This window comes from Nerophis lumbriciformis, linkage group LG13 (assembly GCF_033978685.3).
Source record: "Nerophis lumbriciformis linkage group LG13, RoL_Nlum_v2.1, whole genome shotgun sequence".
In the NCBI taxonomy this organism is placed as follows: domain Eukaryota; kingdom Metazoa; phylum Chordata; class Actinopteri; order Syngnathiformes; family Syngnathidae; genus Nerophis; species Nerophis lumbriciformis.
The window spans coordinates 40,053,502-40,068,568 of NC_084560.2; the positions used below are offsets into that span (position 1 = coordinate 40,053,502).

Here is a 15,067-nt window from a genome sequence, read left to right on the forward strand (position 1 = left end):
ACCCGCTAAGGAGTGTGTAACAACCCACCTGCCGAATCAACTAGCCCTGAAAATGGATGGCGCTGGAGCGTCGGGCCCATATACCCGGCCGTCGCCGGCAGCGAGACGCGCTTGGAGGTGCGCTCAGCGCGGCTCCCATATGATTGCGCACTGGTGTGCGTCTGGGTCGTGACAGCGTGGCACGCGAATGTCTGTGCTGCATTGGATCAGTCTCCTTTCTTTAACAGGCAAAAGCTTTATAACCTCACTAATGCCTTGCATCGTCTATATTAGATATATAACAACGGGCGGGTGCGGGCGGATGCGGTTCTGATCAAATGTTAGATCGGGTGGATTGCGGATGGTTGACGACTTTCTGATGCGGTTGCGGATGAAATAATTGCCTATCCGCGCATCTCTAGTAGGCGCGCAGCTCCAAAAGGCGTGACGTGTCTAGTTATATCCGAGTAGAGGGCATCCATGTTTTTAAACATACCAGCTACTTGAACAAAACATAGGAAAACACAACTGTGCACCAAATGCTAACTAACAGAAGAATTGATTGATTGATTGATTGATTGAGACTTTTATTAGTAGATTGCACAGTACAGTACATATTCCGTACAATTGACCACTAAATGGTAACACCCCAATAAGTTTTTCAACTTGTTTAAGTCGGGGTCCACTTAAATCAATTCATGGTACTATCATCATAATACAGTCATCACACAAGTTAATCATCAGAGTATATACATTGAATTATTTACATTATTTACAATCCGGGGTGTGGGATGTGGAGGGGGGGGGGTTAGGTTTTGTTGATATCAGCACTTCAGTCATCAACAATTGCATCATCAGGGAAATGGACATTGGAACAGTGTAGGACTGACTTGGTAGGATATGTACAGCAAGTAGTGGACATAGAGAGAGAGAGATCAGAAAGCATAAGAACAAGTATATACATTTGATTATTAACATTTGATTATTTACAATCCGGGGAGGTGGGATGTGGAAGGGAGGGTGTCAGTCTAGGGTTGTAGTTGCCTGGAGGTGTTCTTTTAGTGCGGTTTTGAAGGAGGATAGAGATGCCCTTTCTTTTACACCTGTTGGGAGTGCATTCCATATTGATGTGGCATAGAAGGAGAATGAGTTAAAGGGGAACATTATCACAATTTCAGAAGGGTTAAAACCATTAAAAATCAGTTCCCAGTGGCTTATTTTATTTTTCGAAGTTTTTTTCAAAATGTTACCCAACACGCAATATCCCTAAAAAAAGCTTCAAAGTGCCTGATTTTAACCATCGTTATATACACCCGTCCATTTTCCTGTGACAATACAAACAAACAGCAAGGTATAGCGACATTAGCTCGGATTCAGACTCGGAATTCAGCGGCTTAACACTGTCTGATAAGATCATTACTAACAACTATGAACTAGGTTTACAGCATATGAAAAACATTTGGCAACAACATTCACTTTGAGAGTGCAGACAGCCCATTTCAGGCGCGCTAAGAACGTATATTTTTCCACGATTTCAGCACTCAGGTTAACCATACTTAAATAGACACAAAATACTGCATTACACAAGTCTACCCGAATGTACTCGAATGATTGAAAAAAATAAATGTTTTTAAGCTAAATTATTGGTAAACACAGTTTGTGTATAATAATTTACGTAAAACCGCGAGTAATGAATACAGTTTTCATCAATTAATATATTCTGTAGACATACCCTCATCCGCTCTCTTTTCCTGAAAGCTGATCTGTCCCGTTTTGGAGTTGATGTCAGCAGGCCAGGGAAGCTAGGGTCGATATTCTTCTCTTGATCATCTTCGGTGGCATAAGGGACGGTGTGAGCCAAGACATCCAGGGGGTTTAGCTCGCTCGTCTGCGGGAACAAACTGCCGCCATTGCTTGCCGTGCTACCGAGGCCCTTTGTCCCTGAATAGCTCACACACTCCGGCAGATTCAATGGGGGTCTGGCGGCAGATTTCTTTGACTTTATCGTTGGAAATGCATCTGCTTTGAGTGTCGCAGGATATCCACACATTCTTGCCATCTCTGTCGTAGCATAGCTTTCGTCGGTAAAGTGTGCGGAACAAACGACTGACCATTTCGTCGGCTTTCCCCACACCCTCGTATTTTGAACAAATTTCGTCCAATTTCTTGCCACTTTCGCATCTTTGGGCCACTGGTGCAACTTGAATCCGTGCCTGTTCGTGTTGTTACACCCTCCGACAACACACCGACGAAAGTGAGAAAATGGCGGATTGCTTCCCGATGTGACGTCACAAAGGCGTTTAATTCGCCAAAATTCACCCATTTAGAGTTCGGAAATCGGTTAAAAAAATATATGGTCTTTTTTCTGCAACATCAAGGTATATATTGACGCTTACATAGGTCTGGTGATAATGTTCCCCTTTAAGACCTTTGTTAGATCGGAATCTGGGTTTAACGTGGTTAGTGGAGCTCCCCCTGGTGTTGTGGTTATGGCGGTCATTTTGACAGGTATCTAAGTACATGTCAAACTACTTCCTTCGGTATCAGGGAGGTGTAGCGGAAAAGCACAACTGCACGTCAAATGCTAACTACCATAATGCTAAAACAACTGAGCATCAAGTGCTAACTAACAAAATGCTAACACAACTGGAATTAGAATGCTAATTACGTTTTATTTTTGTTATTGTATGTAAAAAAAATCTGCAACCACTTATAAAATCCCCATTGTGGGATAAATAAAAGTCTATCATATCATAACAGAATGCTAACACAACTGGGCGCCAATTGCTAACTACCGTATTTTTCGGACTATAAGTCGCAGTTTTTTTCATAGTTTGGCCGGGGGTGCGACTTATACTCAGGAGCGACTTATGTGTGAAATGATTAACACATTATAATATTATTGATCTCATTCACGTAAGAGACTAGACGTATAAGATTTCATGGGATTTAGCGATTAGGAGTGACAGATTGTTTGGTAAACGTATAGCATGTTCTATATGTTATAGTTATTTGAATGACTCTTACCATAATATGTTACGTTAACATACCAGTTGGTTATTTATGCCTCATATAACGTACACTTATTCAGCCTGTTGTTCACTATTCTTTATTTATTTTAAATTGCCTTTCAAATGTCTATTCTTGCTGTTGGCTTTTATCAAACAAATTTCCCCCAAAAATGCGACTTATACTCCAGTGCGACTTATTTAAGTTTTTTCCCTTCTTTATTATGCATTTTTGGCCGGTGCGACTTATACTCCGGAGCGACTTATACTCCGAAAAATACGGTACACATTTAGCTGTAAAAAATCTGCTGTACAGTTAGTGTGTTTGGGTCCCTTTTTTTCCAGGAACACTTATACCAAAAGTCACAATGTCTGATAGAATTCTAAAAACGTTATGACAGACCACCTCAAAAAATGGAATGTAATTTTACAGTTTTGTTCTGAATGGGATACCCAAATTGTACATCAAAATAAAGAAAGTGGGATTTACAATATTAACTATGAACAATAAAACACTGAATATTAACAACATATGAACGTCGCTCCTCTTTTACTTCTCAGACCAGCTCCTCCATAGACATCTTTTACAATCAAGCAAAACACAACAAAAATGTAACAAACAGCAAAATATGAATGCTAAGGGTAATTAACACCTACAATATGATATATGATCACTTTTATGCAGAAATTTGTTGTAAAAATTTGCTTCCGCATCTCCTTGACACATGCGTGTCGGGCTGGCTGCTCTGAAAACAAACCCCGCCCACTCTGCTTTGTTCCTCGTCTGAGCTGCTGTGACGTGGATTACCATAATAACTTTAACGTACCGTATTTTTCGGATTATAAGTGGCAGTTTTTTTCATAGTTTGGCCGGGGGTGCGGCTTATACTCAGGAGCGACTTATGTGTGAAATGATTACCACATTATAATATCATTTATCTCATTCACGTAAGAGACTAGACGTATAAGATTTCATGGGATTTAGCGATTAGGAGTGACAGATTGTTTGGTAAACGTATAGCATGTTCTATATGTTATAGTTATTTGAATGACTCTTACCATAATATGTTACGTTAACATACCAGTTGGTTATTTATGCCTCATATAACGTACACTTATTCAGCCTGTTGTTCACTATTCTTTATTTATTTTAAATTGCCTTTCAAATGTCTATTCTTGATGTTGGGTTTTTATCAAATACATTTCCCCCAAAAAATACGACTTATACTCCAGTGCGACTTATATATGTTTTTTTCCTTCTTTATTATGCATTTTCGGCCGGTGCGACTTATACTGCGAAAAATACGGTACCAAAATGCTAACGCAACTGTGCACTAAGTGCTAACAAACGGAATGCTAAAAGAACTGTGCATCAAGTGCTAACTAACAAAATGCTAACACAACTTGAATTAAAATGCTAACTAAAAGAATGCCAACACAACGGGGTATCAAATATTAACTAACAGAATGCGAACAGAACTGTGCATCAAATGCTAACACAAGTGGGATTCAAATGCTAACTAAAAGTAGGCTAACACAAGTTCATCTTCGTTTTTGAGGTCTGATTGAACACAGTGTAGCGGTCATATTGTTCAGGATGTGCTTTCAACTTTGCATCATTGTTTTGACTTTCCTCTATTTGTTTGAGAGTAGCTCAGGAAACGCATGTGTGCTCCATTACTCGTGTCTTAGTGTGTGTGTTTGTGTGTAATGTGTGTGAGTCATGGAATCAGAGGAAAATATCTTCTAATATAAGAATGATTACAGAGTAAGTTGCCATGTTAAAAAAAAACCTAGGACTAATATTCTCCTGCCAGGTGTGAAGTGCTATTGGTACCTGTAGTGCGTGTGTTGTGTGTGCGTGTGTGTGTTTTTCCAACCAGGTGTTTGGAGCCATGCTCGCTTTGAACTCTACTTATTGTTTGCCTTTGTCCTCGTAGCCTGCGGCCTCTTCCCCCCCTCCCAAGTTAATATGAGGGAGATGACAAGCACGTGATGCTGTGAAGTCGTGTTATTTTTATCATACCTGAGGAGTGATTTAACACACACACACACACACACTCACACAAAAACACACAATGACGCATTCTTGGCAACTTTTCACCAGGCTAACAGTGTATTGTGTGTATTCCACACTAGAGGGAAAGCCCCCTCTGTCAACACCTGATATGGAAACACTTGATGTTGTGTTGTACCGAGCAGCCAAAAGTAGTGCGTTTTGGTTACCTTTTGTGCAAGATACTTCCAAAACATTTCATGAAATGTCAGATTACGAGCTGAGATTGTTGGCGATTACAGCATAAACCAATCCACTTTATTTATACAGCACATTTAAACAACGGAAATGTTTCCAAAGTGCTGCACAACAATATTAAAAACCAGTGACGTGCAGTCACTAGAGGCAGGTGAGGCCCCACCATGGAAAGAAAAAAAATGTAAAAAGAAAAAAAAAAAATTTAATTGTTATATGTATCCAGTGATTATACTATAAAGTTATTTTCCATTTAACTTCACCAGTTTTAGATCATTTTTATTCAAAATCGCTGAATTTTCACATTTGCCGTTCAAATACTGAGAAGAGACTGTGCGGTGATCAGCAGCCAGTTGAGGCACGTCACTCAGTGCCTCAACATGGATTGCGCAATGACTCGGCTAACTGCTGGCCTGCTGTGCAGTGAGACTGTATTGCTATATGAACTATATTATACATTTCCATAGTTTAGTTAGCTGAGGTATATAATGTACAGTGTATTTTGTCAACAACTGTATGTGTGTAACGTATTTCTTGTGCTGAGCGATCAAAAAACGGCTGCAAAAGACGCACTGGCTGAGGCTCGCCTCCTGCACCCCCGCCGTAGAATTGTTATATCAACTAAAGCCCACACTTAAACTTTCCACGTGCAAGATTGAATCTATTTTTAAAAAATTATTTCATAGGAAGCCAAAAAGTGAAAAAACAATAATGTTGGTGTTGGAGGAGTTGTGAATGACTGCAGGGACACAACATTATGTACACCTGCAAACTGCAGGTGTACCTAATTCACAACTCCTCCAACACGAACAATATTGTTTTTGCACTTTTTGGCTTCTTATTAAATAACTTTTGTAACCTATTTTCATGGGCTTTCCTCTTTGTGATGTTAAGTTGTTGTATGTGTAAAGTTAAAGTTAAGTTAAAGTACCAATGATTGTCACACACACACTAGGTGTAATGAAATGTGTCCTCTGCATTTGACCCATCCCCTTGATCACCCCCTGGGAGGTGAGGGGAGCAGTGGGCAGCAGCGGCGCCGCGCCCGGGATTCATTTTTGGTGATTTAACCCCCAATTCCAACCCTTGAGGCTGAGTGCCAAGCAGAGAAAAATGCTGGTATGAGCTTTTAAACATAACCCGTTAACTGCTGCCAATCAAATGGTGAATAAGATACTCTTTAGGGTTCATATGTTTGTAAATCTGACTGTGATGAAGTCAGTGCCTCACCAATCATCAACCTCACCGCACGTCACTGTTAAAAACAATATTCAAATATCATCCTTCGCTCCACCAATGACTGAATAAAAACAAAAAATAAATAAATATAGAACCAATATAAAAATAAATATGATTACAAAATATTTTAAAGGGTAAAACCAATTAAAACAGTAAAAAAAAAAAACACAGAGGACAACAGAGGACCACACAACTCACGTAGTGTTAAAAGCCAAAGAATAAAAGTGTGTCTTAAGACGAGACTTAAAACAGTCCACTGTGGGAGCAGTTGGAACATGGAGGGGCAGAGTGTTCCAGAGCTTAGGGCCGACCACAGAGAAGACCCTGTCTCCCCTGGTTTTAAGTCTAGTCTTGGGCACCACGAGAGCCAAGACAGAGACATGAGTAGTCCCTTTTTCCACTATGCTAAGGCGACACCGCTGTAACTTCCATTTTTGGTTACCTTTTTGTGCAGGTTGCTTCAAAAGGTGTCCCGGCAGACCAGGGGTTGGCAACCCAACATGTTGAAAGAGCCATATCGGACCAAAAATACAAAAATAAAATCTGTCTGTAGCCGCAAAAAATTAAAAGCCTTACAGTATGTAAGTGTTATAATGAAGGCAACACATAAAGTAAATGTCTCAGAGGGTAAGATAACTCCTGGAAATTACTGGCTTAACCTCTAAAGCAGTGGTTCTTAACCTGGGTTCGATGGAACCCTAGGGGTTCGGTGAGTTGGGCTCAGGGGTTCGGCGGAGGTCAAAACACACCCGACTCATCATGTAAATACAAACTTCTCCCTATCGGCGTATTACGGATACGGCAACAGCAGAAGTCAGACTGATTTGCAGGTGTGTCATTTGTTGTGAGTTTATGCACTGTGTTGGTTTTGTTGTTTGAACAAGGTGATGTTCATGCACGCTTCATTTTGTGCACCAGTAATAAAACATGGTAACACTTTAGTATGGGGAACATATTCACCATTAATTAGTTGCTTATTAACATGCAAATTAGTAACATATTGGCTCTTAACTAGTCATTATTACTTATTAATGCCTTATTCTGCATGGCCTTATTATAACCCTAACCCTCTAACCCTAACCAAATAACTCTAGATTAAGTCTTTGTTACTTGGAATATGTTCCCCATACTAAAGTGTTACCAAAAACATATAAGTTTGTCTTGAATTTGAAAAAAAACATTTTATTTTTCACTAAAGAAGGGTTCGGTGAATGTGCATATGAAACTGCTGGGGTTCGGTGCCTCCAACAAGGTTAAGAACCACTGCTCTAAAGGCCTGAGTGGCCACATGCGTGGACAGCACCTTTTAGCTCTTATTTCCAAAATTGTCTACACTACTGAATTGGGGTCTTATGGCCGCTTATGTGGACACTTATACTGCCATCTGGTGGTGTCAGAAGAGTATAACATACAATGGAATTTGGAAAAAATAAGAATTAGCATGTCACTAAGCACTAGAGATGCGCGGTTTGCGGACACAACCGCGGAGTCCGCGGATAAACCGCGGGTCGGGCGGGTAAAAATAGATTTTAAATAGATGTTGGCGGTTGAACCAATTCGGAAATATATATACATAGTTAAATGTTGTTACCCACATACGAAAAACGAGCAGCACTCTTTGAAACAGTCAATTGTTCATCAGGCACCGCGTCCCAGCAACAAGTGGCGCAAGTGAGCGCTCCTTCAGCGCAGCAGGGCGCATTTTAGAGGCCAGGCGCTCTCGCATGAATCCTGGCACTGTAGATGCCATTTTATTCCTGCATAGTGCTAACAAAAAAAAAGTAAGTAGACATACGGTTGGATATGTTAAACGAATTAGTCTACGTTACCTATAGGCTATACCAAATAAGCCCATGTCTAACCTATATTGAGTTCGGTCAGCTAAATAATTTTGATGGTTACGTGTTGTTTGGGCGCACTACAATGCAAAGGAATTAAGGCAATTGCGTTGTTTATTGTGTTTTTTTTCTATTCGAGATATACTACTATGTGTGAATAATTATTTGGCCTCGCTTTCAAGTGAAGCGCTTCTCCGATTGGCTACAATGTAAGGCTATTTAGCCTGCTTTGTTTGTCGCGACCGTCTATTTTCATTATAATTCAAGTTTGATGATAAAGTGCAGTCTGATGGGTTTGCTTTCCCCCCTTCAGCTATTTGCCTTGGCCAATAAGTTGCAGGTAATTTATTATTATTATTTATTTAATTTATTTTTGTTTAAATAGAGATGACATACATATGTTATTGTATAATTTAAGTTTGTGCGCGTGATTGACAGCCTAAGGCTTATGAGGCACATTTTTTATTTATTTTTTTATTTCAACTTAAAAACGTATGAGCCTATGCCTAGAACATAGGCTATGTGTTTATCTTTATTTTCCTGCCTGTCGTTGACAATGGAGATTGTCTGATATTTTGTCATGGCTGCAGATCAATCAATAAAGGTTCATCTTTGTCGCGAAATTGTTCACTGCTTCACTGTGCACCCGGCCCTCGTCCCTATTTGAGCATTATAACGTTAACAAGTTAATATTCATTGAAATAAATTCAGAACATTTTTTTTACCTAACGAAAATATAGGCTTAGTCTTTCTAAAACATTTTTTTAACTTCTTAAAAGCCTCGTTCTGCTTGCTGCAACTGCGCACACAAAGTGTGAGGAACGCACTCCTGATCTGAGGGCATTGGCAACAATAGTCAACACTTTCTTAATGGAAATGACAATAATATTATAATAATGATAAATAATATTATCACGCATTAATATCTCTTAGCCACTAATGCGTGGCACGCATTGAATGTCTCTGCTGCATTGGATCAGTCTCCTTTCTTTAACAGGCAAAAGCTTTATAACCTCACTAATGCCTTGCATCGTCTATATTAGATATATAACAACGGGCGGGTGTGGTTTTGATAAAATGTTGGTTCGGGTGATGGCGGATGGTTGACGACTTTTGTGATGCGGTTGCGGATGAAATAATTGCCTATCCGCGCATCTCTACTAAGCACGTTTGTTACTTATGGACTAAGTACATCATATAAAAATATGATTCTTAGTTTTTATTCTAATTAGGGTCCAGTAAGCCCAAATAGCAAAGAGAAATTAAAAAAAGCATGTACCGTATTTTGAAAAAAATGGAATTCATCCTTAAGATGCTCACTGAGCTGAAATCTGACGAGATATGCGGCTGCGCTTTTGTGCATCTTTTGAGCGTTTCTTTACAGGAGAAAAAAAACCTGACGGCCTGTTTTGTGCCTCCGTGTTTGATTGTGTGTTGCAGGCTAAAGCTAAGGAGCGCCAGTGGCTGAAGAACCAGGCTCTGGGCGAGCTGGACGATGCCAAAATCATCGACGGCCTCACCGGAGAGAAGGCCATTTATAAACGGCGAGGAGAGCTGGACCCTGAGGTCCGTGCGTGTGTTTAAAGTTTGCTCCTGCACCACACCTTTAAACACACACACACAATTATGGCCCACACACACACAATGTTGTCTCACGGTGGCATATATGAGAGCATTATTACATGCTAGCTTTCCTCTATACTTCCAGTGCTAATTATACAAACCATAATACCCTCATGCAGTCTTTTTCTGCCTAATTTAGCTCCATACGTAGCTCATTTTCAGTCCTAAACAAAACATTGAGTCCAAATGAAGTGTTTTGCGTTCACAGCCCGGCACCCCGCAGCAAAAGCCCAAGCGTTTGCGCGTGCTGGTCGACGTCTCGGGGAGCATGTACCGCTTCAACGGCGTGGACGGCCGGCTGGAGCGCTCCATGGAGGCTGTGTGCATGGTCATGGAGGCCCTGGAAAGCTACGAGCACAAGTTCAAGGTGAACTTACACACTCCTCAAAGTGCTGAGGCGTTCCTCAGGGAAGGGATTTAGGACCCCTACTTTTCCATTTGTAGGCTAGAAATACAACATAATGCGGTTTTAGCCTTGCATAGGAGTTTTAACTTTCACTTACAGATGTAGCGACCAACTGTAGTTACTGACAGTGGGTTTCTGAAGTGTTCCTGAGCCCATGTGGTGATATCCTTTACACACTGATATCGCTTGTTGATGCAGTACAGCCTGAGGGATCGAAGGTCACGAGCTTAGCTGCTTACGTGCAGTGATTTCTCCAGATTCTCTGAACCCTTTGATGATATTACGGACCGTAGATGGTGAAATCCCTAAATTCCTTGCAATAGCTGGTTGAGAAAAAGGTTTTTCTTAAACTGTTCAACAATTTGCTCACGCATTTGTTGACAAAGTGGTGACCCTCGCCCCATCCTTGTTTGTGAATGACTGAGCATTTCATGGAATCTACTTTTATACCCAATCATGGCACCCACCTGTTCCCAATTTGCCTGTTCACCTGTGGGATGTTCCAAATAAGTGTTTGATGAGCATTCCTCAACTTTATCAGTATTTATTGCCACCTTTCCCAACTTCTTTGTCACGTGTTGCTAGCATCAAATTCTAAAGTTAATGATTTTTTGCAAAAATGATGTTGTCTTTGTAGCATATTCAACTGTTTATAGGTTGAAAATGATTTGCAAATCATTGTATTCCGTTTATATTTACATCCAACACAATTTCCCAACTCATATGGAAACGGGGTTTGTACAACCTCAGTATGCTAAATAGTCAACGTTGTCTTCGGGCCTCCTCAGACAGCACATTTTCCTACCCGGCAACACTGAAAAAGAGAAGTCACATGGTCAGGGCTGGTATTCGAAACAGCTCATAAACATCCTGAAATAGAAGAAGAGTTGATCCGGTGGTGCCAGGCAGAAACCCCCCCCCCCCAGCTATTACATAAACTAGTTATGATGGAAGCTTGACAGTACTCGGCATGCACGGGGTTCAAATACTACTTAAGTGGGCGTCATGTGGCATCCCACTTGGCACGTCATCTTTTGTGCCATTCTGGGTCAAGGTGGCGTTGTTGCGTCAAAAAGCGACGTGTCGCTACCGTCATTCGATTTAATCCGTGGGATTGTATTTTTTTATTTTTTTTTTGTCTTTACTGATGTTGTCTTCCTTCCTGCAGTACGACATCGTGGGCCACTCGGGTGACGGCTACGACATCGAGCTGGTCCAAGTGGGCAAAGTACCCAAGAACAACAAGCAGAGACTCAAAGTTCTCAAGGTAGAATCTTCCACGGAACATTCCGTTTCATGTGGTGGGGTCTGCAAATGTACGAATTCTAAACTCCAAACAAGAGTTTATGATGGGAAATAACCTGGTCCGGGGTCAAACTGTGGCCATTAAAATGCCTTATTTGCACAATTTAACAAGGCACATTTTAACATTTGTCATTCAAGTGTAAAAGAAGACAAAAAAAGAAAATATTCTTGTATTTGTGACATTCATAACTGTCGTACAAGTGTAAAAAAATAAGTTAACCGCATTACTTCATAAAACCTAAAAGCAACAAAACTTTTGACTTTAATGACTTAGTCGTAATGTGTAATAATCAGTGACGTGCGGTGAGGTTGATGGCTGGTGAGGCACTGACTTCATCACAGTCAGATTTACAAACATATGAACCCTAAAGATTATCTTATTCACCATTTGATTGGCAGCAGTTAACGGGTTATGTTTAAAAGCTCATACCAGCATTCTTCCCTGCTTGGCACTCAGCATCAAGGGTTGGAATTGGGGGTTAAATCACCAAAAATGATTCCCGGGCGCGGCGCCGCTGCTGCCCACTGCTCCCCTCACCTCCCAGGGGGTGAACAAGGGGATGGGTCAAATGCAGACGACAAATTTCATTACACCTCGTGTGTGTGTGACAATCATTGGTACTTTAACTTAACTTTAACTTTACACATACAAACTGTAGCACACAAAAAAGCACATTTAATAAAAAAAAATGTTATTATGGTCTTACCTTTACTTATAAATGAAGTTCATGTGCCGCAACTAAAGCCCTCACTTAAACTTTCCACGTGCAAGATTGAATCTATTTAAAAAAGTGTAACCGAGGGTTTATAAATGTCGCCTATACTGTACGAAACTACAAAATAACAAACACGGAGGCTCCAGTTTACACGAGGACCACTTTATTTACCTTCTTTCAAAAACTTCCGCTCCACTCCATGTCATCACTTCCGCTCTTAGCGCCTTCAAAATAAGAGCTCAAGGCATATACTGTATAACAGCGCATAACAGGAACTTAACATGTACCTAATGTTGTGGCCCTGCAGTCATTCACAACTCCTCCAACACGAACATTATTGTTTTTGCACTTTTTGGCTTCTTATGAAATAACTTTTTTAAATAGATTCAATCTTGCACGTGGAAAGTTTAAGTGTGGGCTTTAGTTGATATAACAATTCTAAGGCGGGGGTGCAGGAGGCGGGGTTACTGGAGCCTCACACAGTGCGTCTTTTGCAGCCGTTTTTTGATCGCTCAGCACAAGAAATACGTTACACACATACAGTTGTTGACAAAATACACTGTACATTATATACCTCAGCTAACTAAACTATGGAAATGTATAATATAATTCATATAGCAATACGGTCTCACTGCACAGCAGGCCAGCAGTTAGCCGAGTCCAGAATCCAAGTTGAGGCACTGAGTGACGTGCCTCAACTGGCTGCTGTTCACCGCACCGTCTCTTCTCAGTATTTGAACGGCAAATGTGAAAATTCAGCGATTTTGAATAAAAATAATCTAAAACTGGTGAAGTTAAATGGAAAATAACTTTATAGTATAATCACTGGATACATATAACAATTTAATTAATTTTTTTTCTTTTTACATTTTTTTTCTTTCCATGATGACAGGTGAGGCCCCGCCTCACCTGCCTCTAGTGACTGCACGTCACTGGTAATAATAAGTATTGCACTCTGTAATAAAAGTTAAACTACACACCCTTTGAAGATGCCAAGAAGCTTTTTCTGAGCAGTCTAGATCTATTTCTTGTTCTATGGTTTGCATTACACTTTTGTACCAATGATTGTGCCCTATAAATTCTGCCTAGCAACAAACGAGCACAATCATTGCAACACTCTTGATCTGTGTTGTTGTACCGAGCAGACAAGTAAGTTACATTTCGGTTTCTATGGTTATCCTTAGGGGTGTATGGATACGTTTTCACTTCCGATACGATACCGATATGGCAGCCTTGACTGTTGGCCAATACCGACATCGCTCTAATACGATACCAGCATGAGTAATACATACTAATTTTGAAAAGTGATATCTTGTTGTGATCACCTTTGTTTATTTCTCAGTATGCATTCATTTCTTTTTGTCCTAAGTGTGTTGTCGTAGTCAGGAAGTAGTCTTTGCCATTACGTTGAATGTGCCAGCCATGTATTTTGTTGAGCCTTACAAAGTGTTTATACCGTAAGTATTGTACTTGTTACACATCGGCTGTTTGATTGTAACACGTATCTCAGGCGTTGAAATTGCTATGTAAAATCGCTGATGCTAATAAGTAGCATATCCAATGTAAATTCGCATCAAGCTAGTGCATTTTTATGTTGGAATTTCACTGAGTAGTTATTTTGTATCTCATGTAAGTCATATTGACATGATTTACTTCTAAATATTCAGTTTTACTGTGTTTTGAAGTATCTTAAAAGGAGTCACCCTGTTATAAAAACTAGCAAGAAGTGATGTTAGCAGACGCAGAAACGATGCCTGTTTTTTTGCTGATATTGTTATCCATTATCAATACTAGATCAGGACGCCTTTTTCTATTGTAATGGAAAACATTTACTAGAGATGTCCGATAATGGCTTTTTTGCCGATATACCGATATTGCCCAACTCTTAATTACCGATTCCGATATCAACCGATACCGATATATACAGTGGTGGAATGAACACATTATTATGCCTAATTTTGTTGTGATGCCCCGCTGGATGCATTAAACAATGTAACTTTACCAAGAATTGATTAACGTGAAACAATTTGAAAAACGGGTGTTACCATTTAGTGGTCAATTGTACGGAATATGTACTGTACTGTGCAATCTACTAATACAAGTTTCAATCAATCAATCAAAAACAAGGTTTTCCAAAATAAGAGAACAACTTCAACTCCAGTTATGGAAAAAAATGCCAACATGGCACTGCCATATTTATTATTGAAGTCACAAAGTGCATTATTTTTTTCAAACATGCCTCAAAACAACAGCTACAAAAACAATGAAGGCACACAGCTTCAGTCCAGAGTATACTAGAGCATACTTGCCAACCTTGAGACCTCCGAATTCGGGAGATAAGGGGGGGGGGCGTATATTGTAGCGTCCCGGACGAGTTAGTGCTGCAAGGGCTTCTGGGTATTTGTTCTGTTGTGTTTATGTTGTGTTACGGTGCGGATGTTCTCCCGAAATGTGTTTTGTCATTCTTGTTTGGTGTGGGTTCACAGTGTGGCGCATATTTGTAACAGTGTTAAAGTTGTTTATACGGCCACCCTCAGTGTGACCTGTATGGCTGTTGATCAAGTATGCATTGCATTCACTTATGTGTGTGTTAAAGCCGCGTATAGTACGTGACGACAGGTTGTAGAGGACGCTAAAGGCAGTGCTTTCAAGGCACGGCCCCAATAATGTTGTCCGGGTGGAAATCGGGAAAATGGTTGCCC

General features: G+C 40.3%; 1 protein-coding gene across 2 annotated transcripts in view; it reads left to right on the forward strand.

The window, feature by feature from the left end:
- Nucleotides 1-15,067, forward strand: part of vwa8 (von Willebrand factor A domain containing 8) — a 212,249-nt gene that overhangs the window by 177,886 nt on the left and 19,296 nt on the right. For both annotated transcript variants that reach the window (XM_072914532.1, XM_061970810.2), the window contains exons 41-43: nucleotides 9,756-9,881; nucleotides 10,147-10,305; nucleotides 11,513-11,611. In XM_072914532.1, coding sequence (XP_072770633.1) covers nucleotides 9,756-9,881; nucleotides 10,147-10,305; nucleotides 11,513-11,611 — 384 coding nt within the window. The remainder of the gene's footprint in view (nucleotides 1-9,755; nucleotides 9,882-10,146; nucleotides 10,306-11,512; nucleotides 11,612-15,067) is intronic.